The sequence below is a fragment of the Micromys minutus genome (assembly GCF_963924665.1).
Source record: "Micromys minutus genome assembly, chromosome: 28".
Lineage (NCBI taxonomy): Eukaryota > Metazoa > Chordata > Mammalia > Rodentia > Muridae > Micromys > Micromys minutus.
This window is the reverse complement of record NC_137963.1, coordinates 39,044,675-39,068,388: the sequence shown is the minus strand read 5'-3', so window position 1 is coordinate 39,068,388 and position 23,714 is coordinate 39,044,675. Positions and strand designations below refer to the sequence as shown.

The 23,714-nt window shown below is 44.1% G+C and overlaps 2 protein-coding genes across 2 annotated transcripts; one reads left to right on the top strand and one right to left on the bottom strand.

Moving 5' to 3' along the window:
* Window positions 1-9,962: 9,962 nt before the first annotated feature.
* Window positions 9,963-10,922, top strand: LOC308438762 (olfactory receptor 13C7; the record flags this gene model as incomplete). The annotated part of the gene is made up of 1 exon (XM_080940247.1): window positions 9,963-10,922. One exon carries the CDS (start codon window positions 9,963-9,965, stop codon window positions 10,920-10,922), a length of 960 nt encoding a protein of 319 aa, XP_080796373.1.
* An 8,314-nt stretch (window positions 10,923-19,236) lies between these two features.
* Window positions 19,237-20,193, bottom strand: LOC308438508 (olfactory receptor 13C7-like; the record flags this gene model as incomplete). Its single annotated transcript, XM_080939935.1, has 1 exon — window positions 19,237-20,193. One exon carries the CDS (start codon window positions 20,191-20,193, stop codon window positions 19,237-19,239), a length of 957 nt encoding a protein of 318 aa, XP_080796061.1.
* Between the last annotated feature and the right edge of the window lie 3,521 nt (window positions 20,194-23,714).

The window sequence follows — 23,714 nt, the reverse complement described above, 5'->3', positions numbered from 1 at the left end:
TCCTGAGCTCAGTTTCCCCTCCCTCTTTCCTCCAGGTCCTTCCTCTCCACATCTCTTCTCCTCATCCACTTTTTCTGTTTCTCAGTCTGAAAATAGAAGGCCACCCATGGATGTCAACCATCCCTGGTGTATCAAGATGCAGTAAGACCAGATGCATATCCTCCTATTAAGGTGAGATGAGGTAGCTCAGTAAGAGGAAAGGGTCCCCAAGACGGGCAGTAGAGTCGGAGACAGCCCTTGCTCAAGTGGGAGATTTCTGATGGAAACACCCTTCTCAATGCCACTTTAGACCAAAGCTTTTTGCTTTTGAAATTTATAGTATTTCTTGTGCTGGAATAAAGGGTAAAGGGCACACAAATTCTTATATTTTTGGATGTGAGCCTAGTTCTTAATGGCTGAGCTACATGGAAAAAAAAGACATCTTCAACAAATGGTGCTGGTCAAACTGGATGTCTGCAGGTAGAAAACTGCAAAAAGATCATATTTATCACCCTGCACAAAACTCAAGTCCAAGTGCATCAAAGACCTCAACATAAAACAAAATACAATAAATCTAATAGGAGAGAAAGTGGGGGATAGTCTTGAATACATTGGTATAGAAGACAACTTCTTAAAGAGAACACCCAGGCACTAAGATCAACAATTAATGAAACTGAAGAAACTGAAAAGCTTCTTTAAGGTGAAGGATGCTGCCAATAGGACAAAGCAGCAGCCTAGAGAATGGAAAGATCTTTACCTACCCTGCATCTGGCTAATATTCAAAATATATAAGGAACTCACTCAAGAATTTAGACACCAACAACCCAAATAACCCAATTTAAAAATGGAGTACAAAGCTACACAGAATTCTCTACAGAGCAATCTCTAATGGCTAAGAAAGACTTAAAGAAATGCCCAGTGCCCTTAGTCATGAGGGAAACACAAATCAAATGACTCTGTGATTCCACCTCACACCAATAGCTAAGATCAAAAACTCAGGTGATAGCACCTATTGGTGAGGATGCAGAGCATGGGAAACACTCTTCCATTACTGGTGGGAGAGCAAACCGGCACAACTACTTGGAAAACAAATTTAGCTGTTTCTCAGAATATTGGAAATAGTTTTACCTCAAGACTATACCACTCCAAGGCACATGCCCAAAAGATGCTCCACCGTACCACAAGGACACCTGCTCGACTGTGTTCATGGCAGCTTTATTCATAACAGCCAGAAACTGGAAACAACCCAGATATTCCTCGACTGAAGAATGGATAAAGATAATGTGGTTCACTTACACAACAGAATACTACTCAGCTATTAAAAACAAAGACATCATGAAAGTTACAGGCAAACGGATGGAACTAGAAAATGCCATCCTGAGTGAGGTAACCCAGACCCAAAAAGACATGCACGGTACAGGATAAGCTGATATTTGCCATAAAGTGTAAGATACCCTCTCTACAATCCACAGATCCAAAGGATCCACATAACAAGGAAGCCCAGGGGAGAATGTTTGAATCTGCCTCAGAAGAGGAGATAAAACAGACACTGGAGGTGGAAGGAGGGAGGTAACTGGGTGGGGAGGGGATGGAGGAGTGAATAGGGTAGGGGGATCAAGAGAAGGGAGGGCGTTGGGAAGGCGACAGAAACCAGTATTGGGCAGAGGGAGCATCTCAAGAATGTGCCAGAGACCTGGGATCAGGGTGGGAAGAGGCCCCAGGGTGTCTTTAGGGGTGATTCTAACTGAGACTCCTAGCAGTGAGAAATATGGATCCTGAAGTGGCCACCTTCTGTAGACAGGCAGGACTCTCAGCGGAGGGATAAGGACAGCGATCCACCCAGAAAACGTTCCACCCAAAATGTGTCTACCTACAAGATGTGCAGAGACAAAGATAAAGATGGAGGGAATAGACAGCCAGTGACTGGCCCAACTGGAAACCTGTCTCATGAGCAAGAACCATCCCTGACACTATTAACAATACTCTGTTATGCTTGTAAACAGGAGCCTAGCATAGCTGTCCTCTGAGAGATTCCACCCAGGAGCCAATGGAAAGAGATGCAGAGACCAACAGCCAAACAGTAGATGGAGCTCGGGGAGTCTTGTGGAAGAGTTGGAAAAGGGATTGAGGGACCCAAAGGGAATGGGAACTCTACAGGAAGACCAACAGAGTCAACTTACCTGGACCCTTGGGGGCTCTAAGAGACTCATTCACTAAGCAAAGAGTGAACATGGGCTGGGCCTAGGCTCTCTGCACATGTGTAGCAGATGAGCAGTGTGGTCATCATGAGAGCCCCCCAACAACTGGGGCAGGGGCTATTCCTGCATTTGTTGCCTGCCTGTGGCTCCTGTTCCCCTAATTGGGCCACCTTGTTTGGCCTCAGTGAGAGAGGGTTTACCTAGTCTTATGTGCCAGGATGGGGTGACACCCAGGGGGTGCTTCCACCTTCTCATAGGAGTAGGGGAGAGTGGGGAAGGGGATATTGGGGGGACATAAAGGAGGCCGGCTATGATTGGAATGCAAAGAGTAAATAAATTGATAAAAAATACACAAATTTGATTGACAAAACAAAATTCAAACAGTATCTATCTACCAATCCAGTCCTACAGAGGATCTGAGAAGGAAAACACAAGAAAGGTACCTAAAAAAAAAAAAAAAAAAAAAAAAAAAACAAAAAAACAAGATGTTAGGCATTTCACAACAAAGTCAAAAGAAGAGAACCATCAGTACATAAAGCTACCTATAGAAACAAACATAACAGGAACCAACAGTCATCTGTCTTTAATATCTCTCAATATTGATGGACCCAACCTACCTATAAAAAGACATAAACTAACAGACTGAATACACAAACAAGATCCAACTTTTTGATACATTCAAGAATCACACCTCAATAACAAAGACAGACACTATCTCAGAGGAAAAAGGATGAAAAAAGGTCTTCCAAAAAAAATGGTCCCAAGAAACAAGCTGGAGTTGCCATCCTAATGTCCAGTAAAATAGACTTTTAACAAAAAATTATCAAGTGTGATGGGCAAGGACACTTCATATTCTTCAAAGGAAAAATCCACCATGAGAAAGTCTCAATTCTGAACATCTGTGCCCCAAATGCAAGGGCACTTACATTTATAAAAAAAATTTTTTACTAAAGCTCAAAACATACATTGAACCCCACATAATAGTAGTGGGAGACTTCAACACCCGACTCTCATCAATAGAGAGGTCATTGAACCAGAAACTAAACAGTGACACAGTGAAAATAATAGAGTTTATGGACCAAATAGATTGAACAGATATCTACAAAACATTTCACCTTCTCAGCATCTCATGGTACCTTCTCTAAAATCCACCATATAATTGGTCACAAAACAACCCTCAACAGATACAAGAAGACTCATTCTATCAGATCAACATGGCCTAAATCTGGTCTTCAATTACAGCAGAGACAACAGAAAACCCACAGACATGTGGAAACGAAACAACTCTATACTCAATGATGACTTGGACAGGGAAGAAATGAAGAAACTAAAGACCTCCTGGAATTTACTGAAAATGTTGACACATATATACCCAAACTGCTAGGACACAATAACAGCAGTGCTAAGAGGAAAATTTATAGCACTAAATACCCTGGTAAAGAAATGGGAGAGATATTACACCAGCAACTTAGCAGTACACCTGAGAGCTCTAGAACAAAAAGAAGCAAATACACCCAGGAGGAGTAGACAACAGGAAATAGTCAAACTCAGGGGTGAAATAAACCAATAGAAACAAAGAACAATACAAAGAACTAACAAAACTCAAAGCTGTTTTATTTTGGTGAATCAACAATTTAGATAAATCCCTAGACAAACTAATTAAAGGACCCAGAAACAGTATCCAAATTAACAAAATCAGAAATGAAAAGGGAGACATAATAACAGAAAGAAGGAAATTAAAAAAAAATCAGATCCTACTCGTCTTAGTCAGGGTTTCTATTCAAACATACATCACAACCAAGTAGCAAGTTGGGTAGCAAAGGGTTTATTCAGCTTACACTTCCACATTGCTGTTCATCACCAAAGGAAGTCAGGACTGGAACTCAAGCAGGTCAGGAAGCAGGAGCTGATGCAGAGGCCATGAAGGGATGTTACTTACTGGCTTGCTTCCCCTGCCTTGCTTCCCTTAGCTTGCTCAGCCTGCTTTCTTATAGAACCCAGGTCTACCAGCCCAGGAATGGCACCATTCATGATGGGCTGGGCCCTCCCCACTTGATCACTAGATGAGAAAATGCCTTACAGCTGGATCTCATGGTGGCATTTTCTCAGCTGAGGCTCCTTTCTCTGTGACAACTCCAACTTGTGTCAAATTAACACAAAACAAGCCAGTACACTACTTAAAAATCCTATATTCAACAAAGCTAGATAATCTGGATGAGATGGATGGTTTTTTAAACAGCTACCACATACTGAAGTTAAATAAAAAGCAGGTAAACTACCTAAACAGGCCCATATCCCATAAGGAAATAGAAGTCATTAAAACCTCACCCCCATCTAAAAAAAGTCCAGGGCCAGAAGGATTTAGTGCAGAATTCTACTGGACCTTCAAAGACGACCTAATACAAATATCCCTTGAGGACCCAACCAAAAAAGAGAACTTCACACCAATCTTGCTTATGAATATTGATGAAAAATAACCAATGAAATTCTTGCAAACAGATTTCAAGAACACATCAAAACAAGCATTCACCATGATCAAGTAGACTTCATCCCAGGGATGCAAGGTTGGTTTAATATATCAAAATTTACTAGCATAATCCACTTTATAAACAAACTAAAAAAAAGTATTTGAAAAAATACAACACTCCTTCATGTTAAAAGTATTGGAGATATCAGGAATTCAAGGCCCATACCTAAACATTACAAGAGCAATTTACTGCAAACCAACAGCCAATATCAAGTTAAGTCGAGAGATACTTGAAACAATTCCACTAAAATTTGGTATAAGACAAGGATTCTCACTCTCCCCATATCTATTCAATATAGTACTCGAAGTGCTAGCTAGAACAATAAGACAATAGAAAGTGATCAAGGGGATAAAAATTGGCAAAGAAATAATGATATCAGTATTTGCAGATAATATGATAGTATACATAAATAACCCCAAAAATTCTACCAGAGAACTCCTCCAGCTGATAAACAACTTCAGCAAAGTGGCTGGATATAAAATTAACTCAAATAAATCAGCAGCCTCCTTTATATAAATGGTCAACAGGCTGAGAAAGAAATTAAAGAAACAACCCTCTTCATAAAAGCCACAGATAATATAAAATATCTTGGGTGTAACTCTAATCAAACAAGTGAAAGGTCTGTGTGACAATAACTTCAAGTATCTCAAGAAAAAAAATCAAAGATCTCAGAAAATGGAGAAATTTCCCATGTTCATGGATTGGCAGAAATAACATAGTAAAAATGGCCATCCTACCTGCAAATTCAATGCAATCCCTACCAAAATCCCAACACAGTTCTTAAAAGACATGGAAAGAGCAATTCTCAACTTCAGCTGGAAAGGCAGAAAAACCAGAATAGCGAAAACAATTCTTAACCATAAGAGAACAGCTGGGGGAATCGCCATCCATGACCTCAAACTCTATTACAGAGCACTAGTGATAAAAACTTCATAGTATTGGTACAGAGACAGACAGGTTGATCAATGGGATAGAATTAAAGACCCAGAAAAACACATACTTATGAGCACTTGATCTTTGACAAAGAGGCCAAGAATATACAATGGAAAAAGAAATCAACTTCAATAAATGGTGTTCAACTAACTGGCTGTCTGTATGCAGAAAAATGAAAATAGACCCATATTTGTTACCTTGCACAAAGCCCAAGTCCAAGTGGATCAGGGACATGAACATAAAACCAGACACACTGAATCTAACAAAAGAAAAAGTATGAAAGAGCCTAGAACTCATTGGAACAGGGGGAAATTTCCTAAACAGAACTCCAATGGCTCAGGCTCTGTGATCTAGAATTGATAAATGGGACCTCATGAACTGGAAATCTTCTGTGAGGCAAAGGACATGATCATTAAGACAAATTGGCAACCTACAGATTGGAAAAAAAACTTCAGTTACTCCACATCTGAGAGAGGGCTAATATCCAAAATATACAAAGAACTCAAGAAGTTAGACACCACAAAACCAAACAACCCAGTCAGAAAATGGGGTAAAGAACTAAACCAAGAATTCACAACAGAGGAGTCTTGAATGGCTGAGAAACACCTAAAGAATTGTTCAAAGACCTTAGTGATCATAGAAATGCAAATCAAAGCAACCCTGAGATTTCATCTTACACCAATCAGAACAGCTAAGATCAAACCCTCAGGTGATAACACATGTGAAGGATGCTGAGATAAAGGAACACTCCTCCATTGCTGGTGGGATTGTAAGCTGGTAATCAATTTGGAGGTTTCTCAGAAAATTGGATATAGATCTTTCTGAAGAGCCAGTGAAACCACTCTTGGGAATATACCGAAAAGATGCCCCGCCAAGTCATAGGGGCACATGTACCAGTATGTTCATAGTGTCCTTGTTTGTGATAGCCAGAAGCGCTCAGCAGAAGACACCATTAAGAAAATGAGTGCACACATCAGACATGGTGGGAAGCTGAGGCAGGAGGATTGAAGGGTCCAGACCAGCCTAGAAACAGTGAGACCTCAACTCAAAGAAAGGTGTGAGCCACAAACCGAGAGGCTGTGTACAGTTCACATAGCTGAAGGTCAGATTGCTAAACAGATAAGGAACTCCACATGTTTATATATGTTCATATATGCATATATATGTACACACACACATAGTAATGGAAATGAAAACAATGGACATGAGATGTCTGAGTGATAATCTCAAAATAAGACATATGAGTGGCCAGTGACCCACTTCAAAACGTGCTCAGCATCCCATAGTCCAGAAATGCAAATTAAAGTGAGTTACTACCTCATTTTGTGCTTCCTCTGTGTCTATTCTAAACACATGTCTGACTTTCTTATGCCAGAAGCACAGCTCAGTCCATTTTCACACAATTTCGACTCCTCTGTCTCCTTCCCGAGAGCTTCCTTACATAACTGCCTTCTGGGGACGGCCTCTCTATGGACCACACGCGGACAGTATGGTTAATTCCTGTCCTGATGCCCACATCTGGCCCAGACAGTGAGACATGGTGTAGGAACTCCCTTTTGGTGTCCTTGTGACTCCACAGGACATGTTCCCTGCTAGGTCTCAGGACACTTCTCGGAAATGATGTAGATTCCAGTGAAGGCTTTGGCCCTGGGCCCCTTGCTCTCTCTCTTGCTCTCTGTCCCTTAGTGGAGCCCACAGTTCCCCGAGTGGCTCCTCTTTTCCTGTTGGCCTGTGAGGACCGGTCCACTCTCCCTGGGTTCTGAGGATGGTACTGCTTCTGCCATGCTGCCTCTCCAAGGCCACACCAAACTAAGGCAAAGAAACCTAACTCATTTCCAGCCCAGTGCTGTCCTGGAGACTTCTTCCCACCTTCCCACCTTCTTCCCAAAGACATCAGCTATGCTGACTCTGCAGAAAGTCCAGCAAGGAACGGACATGTCTACCTTAAAGTCCCTCAGTGAGAATGGAAGGAAGAGAAGGCTCCCAGAGTGCTTCAGTATAATTGGATGTTGGGGACATTGTCCCAAAGGAATAAGAAGTTTCCCAACTGTTCCATTCCGTGTGTAAAATTTTAATCACTCGAGGGAGTGAAGGACTCCCATGGATGGCACTGGTTTCAAATCAACCTCCCTGAGTATTGGTCCTCATTAGGATATTCTGCCTGAAAGAGGACAGAGACCAAATGTGGAAGACAAACTCTGAGTCTTTTCTTCATTTCAGAGGTGGCATCTCTGTCTGGGCCCCTTAAACTTTGGCTACTATTTCCAGCCTGGACCTTCCTTAGCTTCAGGTAGCCCTTCTCAGTGTGTTTCTGATTAAGGTAAGTAAGGATTAAAGCCAACCTCAACCTTCCATTAGCACACTGCTATTCCTAGTGTCTAACTTGACCTTCTACACAGGCTGTGCTTGAGAGAACAAAGGAACAGTTTCAGGGGCATGAGCAAGACTGGGGGCCAGACTGGAACCCTCTTGGGTCTGAGAAATCGGATAAAGACATATAAGGTCTGTCAGTCTGAGTTCCTGGGCTCACCCTACTTGGGAGACTCGCCTCTAATGGAGATGGTCCCATCTCTCAGTGACCTTCCACGAGCTCAGGCAGTGTAAGGAGGAGAAGGGCACTGTCTCATGTGTGAGAGAATGCTAGCTCCTTCCATGTGGAGAATCTTCTGATGTTGCAGGGTACTGCAAGCATACAGCAGGCTGTTTGGGAAGATTGCGAGCTCTTCCACAACCAGAAACTGAAAGGCAGTTTGCCGGTGTTGTTCTGGGAAGGATCTAGAATGGGAGAGAAGGTTTCACTAGATTATTGAGGGACAGAGTTAGTGTTACAGTAGAATTCTGGGTAACAGGCTGAGTGAAAAGTTTCAAAGACTCATGCCCACTAAGGCCTGTGGATGCCCACCCAGAAGAAAAGAGACCTAGCAGAATGCTCACACACACACACACACACACACACACACACACACACACACACACACACACACACCTCTGTCTAAAAGAACTAATTTCCTAGGAATTGTGGGCCATTATGGATTTCTGTACCTTCCCCTCAATATCTCAGTGAAATACAAGGTTAAAAGTGTTAAGGACATACCAGAATTTTCAGAGTATAAGGCCACCTAGGCAAACAGCCCCCTTTGTTTATCTCTAAAGACAACATTCGCTTTCTCCTAAAGACACAATAGAACACTGTATCTCTGAGAGAGCTGATATGAGGTCTATTCCCTTCAATGTCTTCTGCTGAATTCCTAAGCTCTCCCTCTTTGCCTAAGCTCAGGCCATTGGTCCTTGGGATCCTCTTAGCAACTGTCACACCCACATACTGACTGATGAGCCAGCATTTTTATGCCTGGATATTCATACACAGTGGGTGAATGAATGGATCACAGATGGATGGATGGATGGATAGATGGATGGATGGATGGATGGATGGATGGATGGGTGGGTGGGTGGATGGGTGGGTGGATGGGTGGATGGATGGATGGGTGGATGGATGGGTGGATGGATGGATGGATGGGTGGATGGGTGGGTGGGTGGATAGGTGGATGGATGGATAAGTGAAGTCAGTAAGTAGAAACCATGCAGCTGCTTGTTACTAGAATCATCAGGATAGCAACAGAGTATGTTTTCTCTGAGAAGAATCTGGACCAAAGCAATTGTTTTGGCAGGTGTAGTGGCTCACACCTGTAATCCCAGCACTCAGGAGGCTGAGGTAGGAGGATGGCCATGAGTATGAGGGTAGCCCAGGTTAGCCCAAGTGAGAGAAAGACCCAGAAAACAAACAAAACAGACCAACAAACAAGATGAAGACAGAAAAAAAAAAAGGAAAGGGAAGGAGGAAGAGGGGATGGGTGGAGAAGAGAGTGCTAGGGAGAGAGAGACACACACAGAGAGACAGAGAGACACCCAGAGAGAGACAGAGAGACAGAGAGACAGACAGAGACAGAGAGAGGCAGAGACTCACAACTTGTCTCTAACTTCAGTCACAAAGTAGGGGGCATGAAAGACATGTAGTCACTTCTCTGAGTAATAGGTGAGCTGTCATATAGGACACAATATGAGCACAGTGATTGCTTCAGTTGCCATTTTAATGACAGATGTATTCAGTTAATCTGACTGGTATTTTTACTTTTGTGTCTTTAACCCATAATCTTGGATCCTGTGTTTCTCTTTTCCCTGAAAAGAAATCCTGCTGTGAGCATTCAGGACCATCTTCTGATCACACTGTGGAACTGGGGCTGCAGGCCTGAGGCCCTGACCCTATGTGAAACAAACAATGCTGGACTCAGACCTAAGCATTTGCTTCAGTTGATAGAGAAACAGTATGGAAAGTAAAAACCAGACCTCCCATGTATCTGGCTTCATTCTCCTGGGCCTCTCCGCCCACCCGAAGCTGGAGAGAACCTTCTTTGTGCTCATCCTGCTGATGTACCTGGTGATCCTGATGGGTAATGGGGTCCTCATCCTGGTGACCATCCTCGACTCCCACCTGCACACACCCATGTACTTCTTCCTGGGGAACCTCTCCTTCCTGGACATCTGCTACACCACCTCCTCGGTCCCCCTCATTCTGGACAGCTTCCTGACCCCCAGGAAGACCATCTCCTTTTCAGGCTGTGCTGTGCAGATGTTTCTGTCCTTTGCCATGGGAGCCACAGAGTGTGTGCTCCTGAGTATGATGGAGTTTGATCGTTATGTGGCCATCTGCAACCCCCTTAGATACCCTGTGGTCATGAGCAAGGCTGCCTATGTGCCCATGGCCATCAGCTCCTGGGCAGCTGGAATTGCTGCCTCTGTGGTTCAAACATCCCTTGCAATAAAGCTCCCCTTCTGTGGGGACAATGTCATCAATCACTTCACCTGTGAGATCCTGGCTGTCCTGAAACTGGCCTGTGCTGACATCTCCATCAATGTCATCAGCATGGGGGTAACAAATATAATCTTTCTGGGTGTCCCGGTTCTTTTTATTTCTTTCTCCTATGGTTTTATCCTTGTGACCATCCTGAGGATCCCCTCTGCTGAGGGGAGGAAGAAGGCCTTCTCCACCTGCTCAGCTCACCTCACCGTGGTCATTGTCTTTTATGGGACCATCCTCTTCATGTATGGGAAGCCCAAGTCCAAGGACCCACATGGGGCAGACAAACAGGATGTTTCAGACAAACTCATTTCATTATTCTATGGAGTGGTGACCCCCATGTTGAACCCCATCATCTACAGCCTGAGGAACAAGGATGTGAAAACTGCTGTGAAGAATTTGATGGGTCAAAAATGCCTAATTCAGTGATAGTGGGGAAACAGGTTATTTTCTAGTTCTGCGCACATCCGGGCTCAGCTGGGAAAGATCAGTTATTCAGCACAGACTTGCTCACTAGCCCTGTAGATCAGTTTGAACTGAGTTTTCTGTGAGTGACTGAGGCCGGACCATCAACTCTTTAGCATAAAGACACTAAACAAAGTGGTCCAGAACCAAGAAAAAGTGCCTGTGAAAATTAAATGTTCATTTCTATGCAAACAAAATAAGGAGTAAAAACTTTGTGAAAATTATACCTTGCTCTTCTTTTTGTCAGGAAAGACTGGTTGGGATGCATGTGTCTGGTTTGTCCTCTTACTGTACAACTGGGAAGACAGGGTGAAAAAAAATCACTTTTGTTTTATTTTTGATCTGTGGCCCAAGCTGGTCTGGAATACATAATTTACTTTCATGTTTAGATCCTTGCAGGCCTGTGGCCCTAGCTGTAGCAGACCTCCTGTGGGGCCTTCATCCTGGGGGGGGGTTCTTTAGAGGAGCAGAGAAGCCGCTGATCTATTGTCATGGCTTCATTAGATCTCCTGAGAGGGCTTCAGACTGTTGGTCTTCAGAGAAGCAGTTAAATTGTTGTCCTGTGTGAAGCTGTTCTCCAGAGAGGACTATGGACTGTGGTTTCTGTTTCCTTGTGTGCAGCAGAACTTTAGTCTATTGGGTCAGTTGCTATGCATGGCCCCTTGGAGGTCTTTAGACTGTGGTGTTGGTTTCCCAGTGTCCCTGTGTACGGAGGAACTGCTGGGATGCCTCCAAGCTGTGGTGTCTTCAGGGGAGCAGACAAGCTGGTGATCAGTTGCTCAGTTGCCCAGTGTGCAGAGGTGCATCCTGAGTAGGAGAGCAGGCACCTACCCTGGCAGAGACCTGAAGAGTGCCAGGGTGAAAGGGACACAAGGAGGAATCTACTCTCTCAAAGGAGAAGGAGGGGTATGGGGGAAGTATTGTGGGAGGGAACGGTGAACAGGATGTTAAATGGATAAGCAAAGTTTTAATTAGGAGAGAGAGAGATGGAGAGGGATAGAGAGATAGAGGGATAGAGAGATAGAGAGATTGACTCCTTGGGCTTTTGAGAAGAATGCACATCTGAAGTGTTTGGATAGAATCTTATGTAGATGATATTAAATCAATTTATCTGCGATGTCATTTAATTCCTTACATTCCTCTTTATATTTTCTTATCTTATGACTAGTCAACTGGTAAAATTGGGATACTAGGCCTCTCCAGTATTACTGCATTGGGGTTAATTTGTTACTTTATATATCCAAGACCATTTGTTGATGGGATTAGGTGTACCTTTGTTTTATATATGTATATATTGTTGTAATGGACAGCTTAATTAATTAGTATCAATGGCCTTTGTCATATCTTTCCTGACTAGTTTTGGTTGGAAGTCTATGATTTCATATGTTAGGCCAGTGAACAGTGACACCTGCTTGTTTTCTAGGCCCATTTGCTTAGAACCTCTTTGTTCATTCTCTCATTGTAAATAGTGTCTATATTTGTTGGTGAGTTGTGTTTCTTGGAAGAAATGAATCCGTGGATTCTGCTCTTGTTTTGTATTTTTAATTGAGGCTGCTGGCCAATATCTTCTTGTTGAATAATTGAGACTATTAATATTCAAAGTTATTATTTACAGGTTTATGTTAATTTCTGTTATTGCGTTGATTATGTGGCATTTGGTGTTTCCCTAATCCTTGTAGCCTCTTAGATGCATTTGTTCTCTTTACTCCAAACAATTACTCCCAGTAGCGTGTCTAGCACTGCCTTAGTGTTCATAACATCCTTTACCTTGCTTTTGCAATGTTATTGTTTCTTCATCAATGATAATAGACAGTTTTGCTGAGGGCAGTACTCTTGGTTGTCAGCTGTGGTCTTTCAGAACTTAGAAAAATCTTTCCATACCTTCATGGATTTTAAAATTTCTGTTAAGAGATCAGCTATTATTCTGATTGGCTTTGTGTTTCTCTTTCGGAGAATTCAATACACTTCTTTTTGTTCTGTATACTTAGTGTTTTAGTCTTTCTACTATTGGAGAAGGCATTCTTTTCTGGCCTAATTGATGTCCTCCATGACTCCTGTGCATTTATGGTCCTATCCCTTTAGATTTGGGAAATTTTCTGTTGATTTTATTGAAAGTATTTTTGGGGTTTCATACATTGGTCTTACCATTAATGTCCCAAAGATCTTACCTGTTCAATTTAAAACTTTATCATTGTCCTTGACTGAATTTACTAATTCTGTTTTCTGATCTTCAAGCCCAGATATTTCATTTTCTTTATGATCAATGCTATGAGTGAAGCTTTTAAATTGACTTTTTAAAACATTTCATATTAGTTTAGTTTCTCTAGTTTTTCTTTAAAATGAATTCTAATATTGTATCCTGCAGTGACTTTCTTACTTTATTCAGCTGTCTCCTCTTGGAGTTAACTTATTAATGAATTAATATGACATTTCCTTATATTTTCTTTGATATTTTTTAGAAAATATTTTCATCCTTCTTCCGAATCCTTTGTCTGGAATTTCTTTTGAGTTACTCTCATTGAGAGCATTACCCTGGAACTGGTAGTCTTTGGAGGAGATGCATTGTCTCGGCGCTTTATGTTGTTTGTGTTTTATGTTAAGGCTTATGTATTAAGAATTAAATCACTGTTTGAAAATTATTTTAAAAATTAGGTAATATTTCTACTTTTATTTTGGAGAGTTTTCAATGTTTAAGAGAAACTAGATTATAGTGGGGCTGAAACATTATTTTCCTCTGTTAGGTTGGTGTTTAAGGCAGCAGGCTCTATCCTCCATCTTTTCCTGAAAGTACAGCGCTGTTTGTGGTCACTATCTAGGTGCAGATTCACTGTAAAACAATATGCTAGTCAACTACACAACATCGTCCCTAAGGTAAGGATTTTAGGAGGTAAAAATGGAAGTGCTGTGTATCCCAGAAGAAGAAGAAACTGCACTAAGTCGTGGTTAATGTTGGGAAGACAGAGAGAATGGAGTAGGGAGATAAAAATGTACACGGCAGCCCTAGGGGAGAAAGATTATGGGGGAGATGACGGAAGTTTGGATAATGGTAGACTGAAGACAGGGAGATGGATGAAGGTTAGTTAACAGCTAACGTAGGATGGTCCCCTCTCTTGGGAGGCTGAGGCAGAGACCCTGAAAAGAGAGAAAAGGGAGGAATGGGGGAGAGAAGGCTGGGTCGGCCTGCCAAGATGACATGGAGAATGAGAGAGAAGAAGCTGGGTAGAGGTGCAGGGAGGAAGTCAGCCTGCACTAACCCACAATCTACACAGATCTACACATGCTCAGTACACAGCTTTCTCTACCCTCCTACAGCTCCAGGGCTGCAGACCAAGGAAGGATGCAGCTCACTTTCAGGCAATCAAGACAAACTCTCAGATCTGCACACACTCTGTCTGGTCTAGACAATCCCTCCCTGAGACTCAACCTACGTGATCTGAGGCTGAGTAATATCACCGATTCAGACCTACAAATCAAACAAGTGGAGTAATGAGTTATTATTGGGAAGGCAAACATGGCTTAATTAAGAAACTAAAATCGAGTTACAGCACCCAGGAGCTCCCTGTATGGCCTACACTAGCCGCCAACCCTCCTTAATACCATAACTGATGACTGTTCTGCCTTTGCAGTAGCCAGCTCCTGGCATCTTTAATGCTTTTATCCCTCAGTGAACATCTATACATGTAATAGTTTACTTTTACCTTATAATTTTATTACAACTACATTTTAATACAGTAATATTATAATAATTACATTTTTTTCAAGATAAAACCAACTTGATGATTCATTATCTATGAAAATTACAGTGGGTGGTGATGTCACATGTCTTTGAACCCAGCACTCGGGAGGCAGAGAAAAGCAGATCTCTGTGAGTTTGAGGACAGCCTGGTCTACAGAGTGAGTTCTAGGACAGCCAGATCTACACAGAGAAACCATGTCTCAAAAAAAAAAAAAAAAAAAAAAAAAAACCCAAAATAAGTAAGTGAATATCACCCCAACCCCCTCCCCCACAAAAAAAACAAAGAGAAAAGTGTGTGTGTGTGTGTGTGTACATGTGTTTGTATGTACATAGATTTTTTTCAAATTGTCTTACTGAAAACTCAAGTTTTGTCCCACCTCTTTTATTCTTCTGTCTTGAATTTGGATTATTTCTTCCTTAACAGATTGATATGATTTACCATGTCTGGACAAGAGGGTTCATTTCTATAATCCCAGCTCTTGGAAGGCTAAAGGATCTCACGTCTGAGGTCAGTCTGAGCTACGTAGTAGTATTCTCTCAATAAGGATAAAGATAATGGGGCTGGAGAGATGGCTCAGTAGTTAAGAGCACTGATTGTGCTTCCAGAGATCCTGAGTTCAAGTCCCAGTAACCACATGGTGGTTCAAAACCATCTGTAATGGAATCTGATCTCCTCTGCTGGTGTATCTAAAGACAGCTACAGTGTACTTATATAATAAATAAATAAATCTTTTTTAAAAAAAGGATAAAGATAACGATTGTAACAATACTCTAGAAAAACCATCTGGGCCTGCAGCTTTCTTTGTAGCTTTGTTTTAATAACAAATTTAGTTAGTTCAATAGGTATAGAGTTAGATTTTCCATTTCCTCATTTCTAAAACTTTTTGTTGATTCTTTCTACATTTTACATCATGCACCATAGTTCCATTTATCTTCCATCCCCTCGTTTTGCCCTCTGCTCTTGCAACCTTCACCTCAAAGAAAACACATACACACACACACACACACACACACACACACACACACACACACACACACAAACACAGAAAACAGAAAACATCTCATTGTGAAGCTGTAGTATATCACTGTGTCCCATAGTCTATGATGGTTTGTAGATGCTTGGCCCAGGGAGTGGCACTAGCAGAAGGTGTGGCTTTGTTGGAGTAGATGTGTCACTGTGGGTGTGGGTTTTGAGAGACCTTCCTCCTACCTGCTTAGAAGCCATTCTTGTTCTGTTTGCCTTTGAACAATATGCAAACCTCAGTTCCTCCAGCACCGTGCCTGCCTGCATGCTGCATGCTCCTGCCTTGACGTGGTGGATTGGACCTCTAAGCCCGCCTCAATTAAATGTTCTCATGGCGTCTCTTCACAGCAGTGGATACCCGAAGACACCTTGTTTTCACACATCTTCACTTGTGAATAGTCCCTGCAATGAGTCATTGGTTTGGTTCAAGATCTCTGGCTTCTGTGACACCGTGAGTATTGGATCCTGATCTGGACTCCTCAGGGTTAGCCTGTTCTTACCTTGAGTCATGGAGATCCTGAAGTTTGGGATCAGCAGCATTGGTCACACCTTTGGTTAGCACACCTTTGGTGTGTCCCAACCATTCACAGATGATATAGATTTTGGGGTGGACCAATTCAGAGCCCTGGATCTGGGTGTGGGTGACAGCTGACCTTGTCATCGTGCTGGCTCTCCTTTATCCACACCACCAGGGCAAGCTCTCCACACCGCTCTAGCTAGGCCACCCGAGGCAGCCACAGGCCGGAGGCTGGGCTATCTCTTCTGCTTTCATGCCTTCGTGCTCACCCACACACTTGCCTCCAAGACAGCTCCACTGCGCTGCTTCGAGGAGGCACAGGGCCTGCTCTCCCAGGTGCTGTCACCTGAAAGGTGGGACCAGTTCTTCAGGGTGCCCCTCCCAGTCAAGAGTGGGGCCAGGGCACAATGACTGAACATCCAAATGGTCCTTGTCAGCTGCCCAGACCGGGGACATCCCCCATGATCTTAAGTGGTAATATGAGCCACAAACATTGACCCCTGCTGCGGCATAGCCATAGACCCAGACAAGTCTTTCAGAGGCAGCGCAGATTGGGACTTCACCATGACTTCAGGTGATGGGAGGTTACACACAGCAGACTGCTCCTCTCCACTGTCTCACCTCCAGTTCCTCCACTATCTCACCTCCAGTTCCTCCACTATCTCACCTCCAGTTCCTCCACTGTCTCACCTGCAGTTCCTCCACTATCTCACCTCCAGTTCCTCCACTATCTCACCTATAGTTCCTCCACTATCTCACCTCCAGTTCCTCCACTATCTCACCTCCAGTTCCTCCACTATCTCACCTCCAGTTCCTCCACTATCTCACCTCCAGTTCCATCTCTTCTTCTTTTTTAAAGATTTATTTATTTATGTTTATGAGTGCACTGTTGTTGTCTTCAGACACACCAGAAGAGGGCATCGGATCCCATTACAGATGGTTGTGAGTCACCATGTGGTTGCTGGGAATTGAACTCAGGACCTCTGGAAGAGCAGACAGTGCTCTTAACCTCTGAGCCATCACTACACCAGCCACCCCCCCCCCCTTTCTTAATGTTCACTTCTTTTTCCCTTCCAACTGTTCACCATACTTGCACATTGTAGTGGCTGTCACCGCAGAGGGCCACATGGCTGGCGGGCCTCTGTGCAGTTTCGTGGCATGAAGGTTAGCAGGCCTCTAGGTATTTACAGCCCACCGTGTGGCATGGCTGTGGGCGGGGCTGTGAACATCTTCCCCCCACACTCAACACTGAGTTGCCTGGTGGCTGGTGGGGCTTTGTGGGTCTAAGGTACACCTGTCCCACGCCGTGGAGAACAAATCTGAGGACGCCTTTTCTTACCTGCACTACATGGCAAGGGGCTCAGCAGGTCTCCGGCCTATCATTTTAAAATTCAGCCCCCCACTCGGTTTTTCAGAACACAGAAATGTAACTACTTAAAAAGGAAAGAAAGAAAGAAAGAAAGAAAACACAGCCACATGAATAGCCTCCAGCCCATGTCCTAAGAGGAATCTCGTTTCCCTTGGAAACTTGGTGAGTGGAATCTCTTAGAGTCCTCACTCCTAACTCCCACCAGAAGGGCTCCTCCAGCTCTGCTGAAGCGTTTTACGGCTCCTCTAGGCAGCGCCATCGGATTCTTCCACATTTGCCATATGGCTACTTTCTATTTAAAATGACCTCTCTGTTTCCTGCTTCAGATGCATCCAGGTGTCCCCCAAGGACCCGGGGGAACAGACCTCTGGAAGCTCAAACACAAGCCTCCTCCCCTCAGCTACCCGAACTCAAATGCCCCGTTTCCTCTTTTAGTGGTTCTGTAAACTGCATATTTTCCCCCAGAGAACTTGAACACATCGTCTAAATTGTCCAATTTCACGTCCCCAAAGTAATTAATTTATAATATTCCTGCCTCCATCATTTTACACCTGTAAGCCAGCTGTAACTCTTTTTCACTCTTGATTTTGACAGTTGGTGTACTGTCTGTCAGTCATCTGTCTGTCTGTCCATCTACCCTCTTTCTATTGCTGTCTGAATCATGCTAGGGATTTATCAACAGTGTTGTCTTCTATGATATCTACTTGGATTTGTTAATGCTTTCTATGGCCCCTTTTCCACTTTGCTGTGCTTGCTCAAATTATAATTTCCTTTTACCCACATTAGATCGCTTTGTTATTTTTCTAGCTTGTTAAAGTGCAAAGTTGGGTCATAAATCCTGGCATATATTTAAAAATTTAACATTCCATCTGAGCTCTGCTCTAGATCTATTAAACATTTTTTCAATTTTTTGAGGATTTCGTCCATGGATATATGTATTTGTATCTTATCTATTCTCTCCCCTCCTCCTCCAGTGCTCCCTTATTAAATTCATGGCCTTTTTTTTGTTAATATATCTTACCACTGGATAAATATCTAAAATGTGAATGAGGAAAAGAAAACAGACCAGATGTGAACGTAAATACTTATTTTATTATTTGAAGTTTCTAGAGAGAAAAAAAAAAAAAGTTCTCCAATTGACTTAGGCGCAGAGGTGGGAACTGACTGAAGAGGGTGAGGGGACACATTGGAAGTGGTGTGAACAGTCTAAACATGGGGGGGATTATATATTCCAGACCAGCTTGAGCCCAGAGCAAAAATAAAACAAGAAGTGATTTTTATTCTCACCCTGTCTTCCCAGTTGTACAGTAAGAGGAGAAGCCAGACACACACATCCCAACCAGTCTTTCCTGACAAAAAGAAGAGCAAGGTATAATTTTCACAAAGTTTTTACTCCTTATTTTGTTTGCATAGAAATGAACATTTAATTTTCACAGGCGCTTTTTCTTGGTTCTGGACCACTTTGTTCAGTGTCTTTATGCTAAAGAGTTGATGGTCCGGCCTCAGTCACTCACAGATAACTCAGTTCAAACTGATCTACAGGGCTAGTGAGCAAGTCTGTGCTGAATAGCTGATCTTTCCCAGCTGAGCCCGGATGTGCACAGAACTAGAAAATAACCTGTTTCCCCACTATCACTGAATTAGGCATTTTTGACCCATCAAATTCTTCACAGCAGCCCTCACGTCCTTGTTCCTCAGGCTGTAGATGATGGGGTTCAACATGGGGGTCAACACCCCATAGAATAAGGAAATGAGTTTGTCTGCAAGGTCCTGCTTGTCTGCCCCCAGTGGGTCCTTGGACTTGGGCTTCCCATACATGAAGAGGATGGTCCCGTAGAAGACAATGACCACGGTGAGGTGAGCTGAGCAGGTGGAGAAGGCCTTCTTCCTCCCCTCAGCAGAGGGGATCCTCAGGATGGTCACAAGGATGAAGATGTAGGAGACAAAAATGAAGAGGACAGGGACTGCCAAGAAGATCACGTTGCCCACCCCCATGCTGATGACATTGATGGAGATGTCAGCACAGGCCAGTTTCAGGACAGCCAGGATCTCACAGGTGAAGTGATTGATGACATTGTCCCCACAGAAGGGCAGCCGCATTGCCAAAGATGTCTGCACTGTAGCAGTGATGCTTCCAGCTGCCCAGGAGCCAGTGGCCATGGGCACATAGGCAGCCTTGCTCATGACCACAGGGTATCTAAGGGGGTTGCAGATGGCCACATAACGATCAAACGCCATCATACTCAGGAGCACACACTCTGTGGCTCCCATGGCAAAGGACAGAAACATCTGCACAGCACAGCCTGAGAAGGAGATGGTTTTCCTGGGAGTGAGAAAGCCATCCAGGACCAAGGGGACCGAGGAGGTGGTGTAGCAGATGTCCAGGAAGGAGAGGTTCCCCAGGAAGAAGTACATGGGTGTGTGCAGGTGGGAGTCGAGGATGGTCACCAGGATGAGGACCCCATTGCCCAGCAGGATCACCAGGTACATCAGCAGGATGAGCACAAAGAAGGTCTTCTCCAGCTTCGGGTGATCTGACAATCCCAGCAAGACAAATTCAGCTACCGTGGACTGATTGACTACCTCCATTTCTCATGTTCTCTTCCCCTCTTGAGAAAAACAGAAGACAGCAAACACTTGTCAGGATCAGGATGTGGGCATGGTTCTAGGATGCATAATTAAATGTACCCTTTTAGATGTAAAGTCGGTGTTGAAGGGATAAAATCACTCTTAGGTTGCCTGAGAAGTCAGAATGCATTGGTTCAAGCAGGGAAAGTCTCTGACAGCCAACCATGACAGACAGGAACATGATGTAGTCAGGTCAAAGGAGCCAGATGCCTGTGGGAAGGGATGTGCCTGTTTGTTGATGCAGGATACATAAATCCACGGAGGATCCTGTAGGGATGCTACATGGCTCCAAATAGGGGAGGGACACGGACTAATATGGCTGTCCCTGCTTGCCCTGGGCTGCTGTCATGCATGGTCATGTCAGCTGTTGGTGGCATCTCTCCCTTCTAGCTTCAATTCTGAGCCCTTTCAAGAACATTATGGGGACAAGGTAGCTTCCCAGACAGAGAGCATGGTGGGTAGGCAGACTAGAGTCTACCAGAACTTCTGTTTGTTCATGGTGCCTGTCCTTCCTTTCTTGACAATTTGATGGATTCTGCCCCTGGGTTGCACTATCAATAGAGTCTGTGGGTTGCTGCACACGGTGGGGCCTGTGGACATGTGGCCTCCACAGAAGCCTTACCTTGTCCCCTCTCTCATAGTTCAACAGTGGTTCTAGTCTACTCCATACCTATAAAAGACAAGAGTCCCTTGTGCCTTCCTATTTGTTATTTGACTCTGTACTTGAGAGCAGTTTTCTAAGCTGCAGCTCCTAACTCAGGCCCTCCTGTACCTGACTTAACCATTAAAGCCACTGTGGTGCCGTGGTGACCTATTCTCCAAAGTAGGGAACACAATCCTGCCCAGGTTCACACAGGTCTGCCGCAAGGACCAAAGAACTACAGAAACCCTTTCATTAGAGAAACCCTTAAACCTTGACTTATCCAATTAAACTGGGGCCAGAGAGATGGCTCAGTGGGTAGAGGCTTATCACCAAACCTGTGGACAGTTCAGTTCCTGGGACCCACAGGATAGAAAGAGAGAAGCAACTCCTTCAAGTTGTTCTCTGATCTCCACATGAGCACCATGATGTGTTTGTGCACACGCACACACACACACACACACACACACACACACATACATACATACATACACACATATACACACATACATACACACACATACACACAATACACACATGCACACACATACACATACATACACACATACACACACATGCACACACATACACACACACACACATACACACATACACACATACACACACATACACACATAACACACATGCACACATACACACACATACACATACATACACACACACATACACACACACATACACACACATACACATACATACACACACATACACACATAACACATACATACACACGTGCACACACACACACACACACACACAGGGGGATGGTAAAGCAATGAGGAAATTGAAGCTGTAAGAGAACCATAGGCTGGGCCCGGTGGTTCTCCATTAGCCCGTCCCTCCTCACTGCATGTTCTTGTCCAGCAGGCATCAGAAAGTGTCTACTGCGGATGGAAAGGTCCAGGTGAGAAGCTTTGGCTCTTCCTACCCTCCCTCGGACATTCATAGACAATAAAGGTATGAAACCTTCCTCTAAGAAATCTTCCTTGTAGCAGGGCTTGATTAGGGTGAGTGGAGCCCTTGCTGCAGGCACTGTTGTCTTTGATGATCATTGCCCCGTTGCTAGGGAAGATGGCTGAGAGAAACCCAACCCGGTTTGGAGCTCTCCTCCTGCAGCTCTCTGAGCAGCCGAAACGTAGGCATCAGGCATAGCTGAAGAAAAGGAGATCTGTTCTCAGAGATGTTACAGTTGTGCATGGGAGGTGTGAGCAGGGCAGGGATGCTGTAAATTCACTTCCCTTCCTTTTACTGTCTTCTAGAAGAACCGTTCCCCAGTTGTTAAGCATCCGATACATATAACTCACTCATTCTCTCGTCAGCCTTGATAATCAGACAGCCTGACGTTAAGCAGAGACGCTCCTTTATTCTGGCCCCTCTACATTGTCCCCTTCCTCCACCTCACCCCTGCACCAGCAGAGGCTTCCTGGATATGCCTGCTCCTTTTCCCCCTGTGAAGCTCCTGCAAGATGTGGAAGCCGGAACCAAGGTCTAGCCTTGGATCCCATCTGTCCTCGGATTCCATCTCTGCTCCTCCCTCACCTACCTGAGGAAGGTCTGGCCACAGAGAGAGCCCTGCCTGTGTCCACTGGGCAGACAAATTCATGGTGGGGATGGAAGTTCACCCAACAGAGCGTCCCCTTCTGAGGAGGATGCTGGGCTTGGGAAGAAGATGGTTTCAATGACTTATGTTGGCTTGCCCGACCCAGCCTTGTCTTTTAGCCTGTTTAACTGTCTCGGGAGATAGTCATCCTGTCAAAGGGCATAGTAAGAAAGGAATATACAGTCGGCTGTGTTGCTCCCATGTCTAGAGAGAAAGCAATGGGAAAGGCAGTTGGAGGTGCCCTTTGCCAGCTGCTGATAGAGTTGTGCCTAGCCTGCATTTTGTTCTTTCTGCCCTCTGCCCTTTACCTGGCTCTCCAGAGGGCCTATCAAGGATCCTGGAAAAGTTTAGAGTTCTAGTTGGTTGGGAGTCAGTCTTAATCCCAGACGCAATTTAAAGTTTGCTGAAAGGCCTCACAGGAATTTAGGGCCCGTGTTCCACAAATCCAATTAAACAGTTGCAGACGCTGAGTCTGAACTCTTTCTGTAAAGGAAAGGCAAAGAAGGTCTCTGCCCGGCCCTCCTGTGTTTTTTGTCTTTCCACAAATGGGAGTCACAGCCGAACTGTGCTTTGACCACAAGAGGGTGATGGTTCGCCATTGCTGAGGCAGGCGCACTGTTCCTCTGATGTTCCAGAGACTAAGTGCTTAGGGCTGCTTGTCCCAATGTCCTCTTGCTCCACATGGGCTCTGGGTTGGCTACTGAGGATTTGGGGGTGAAAAAGAAGCCCTTCCCACACCAAAGGGATGTGTAGATAAGGGGGCAGGAAGGGTCTGAATTTACACACTACCATCAGCAGTTGTCACCTTTGGAGAGCCATGTTTTTAACAGATGCACCCCTGCCCCCTGTTTAACTAACTCTGGCATGACTGTGGGTTCTGAATGTGAGCCTTCTCACGAAAGGCCTCCTCAAACTGACTGACAATCCTGAAGCTACTCCAATTTAGTTTAAACTAAGCACCTGGAGCTGGCGTGGTTTGCAATACGCAAGCAACAGCACCTGAATTTGATCCTAAGAACCACCGTAGAACGGTTGCTCACCCTTAAAATCTCAGTGCCGAGGAGGCAAAGACAGGCAGATCTGTGGAGCTCGATGTCCTCCCTGCCTCGTCTACTTGGCAAACTGCATGTCACCAAAAGGCCTATCCCAGATAAGGAGTGACACCAGAGTTTATTTTCTAGCATCCATGTGCATGTGCACCAAATAAATTTACACACACAC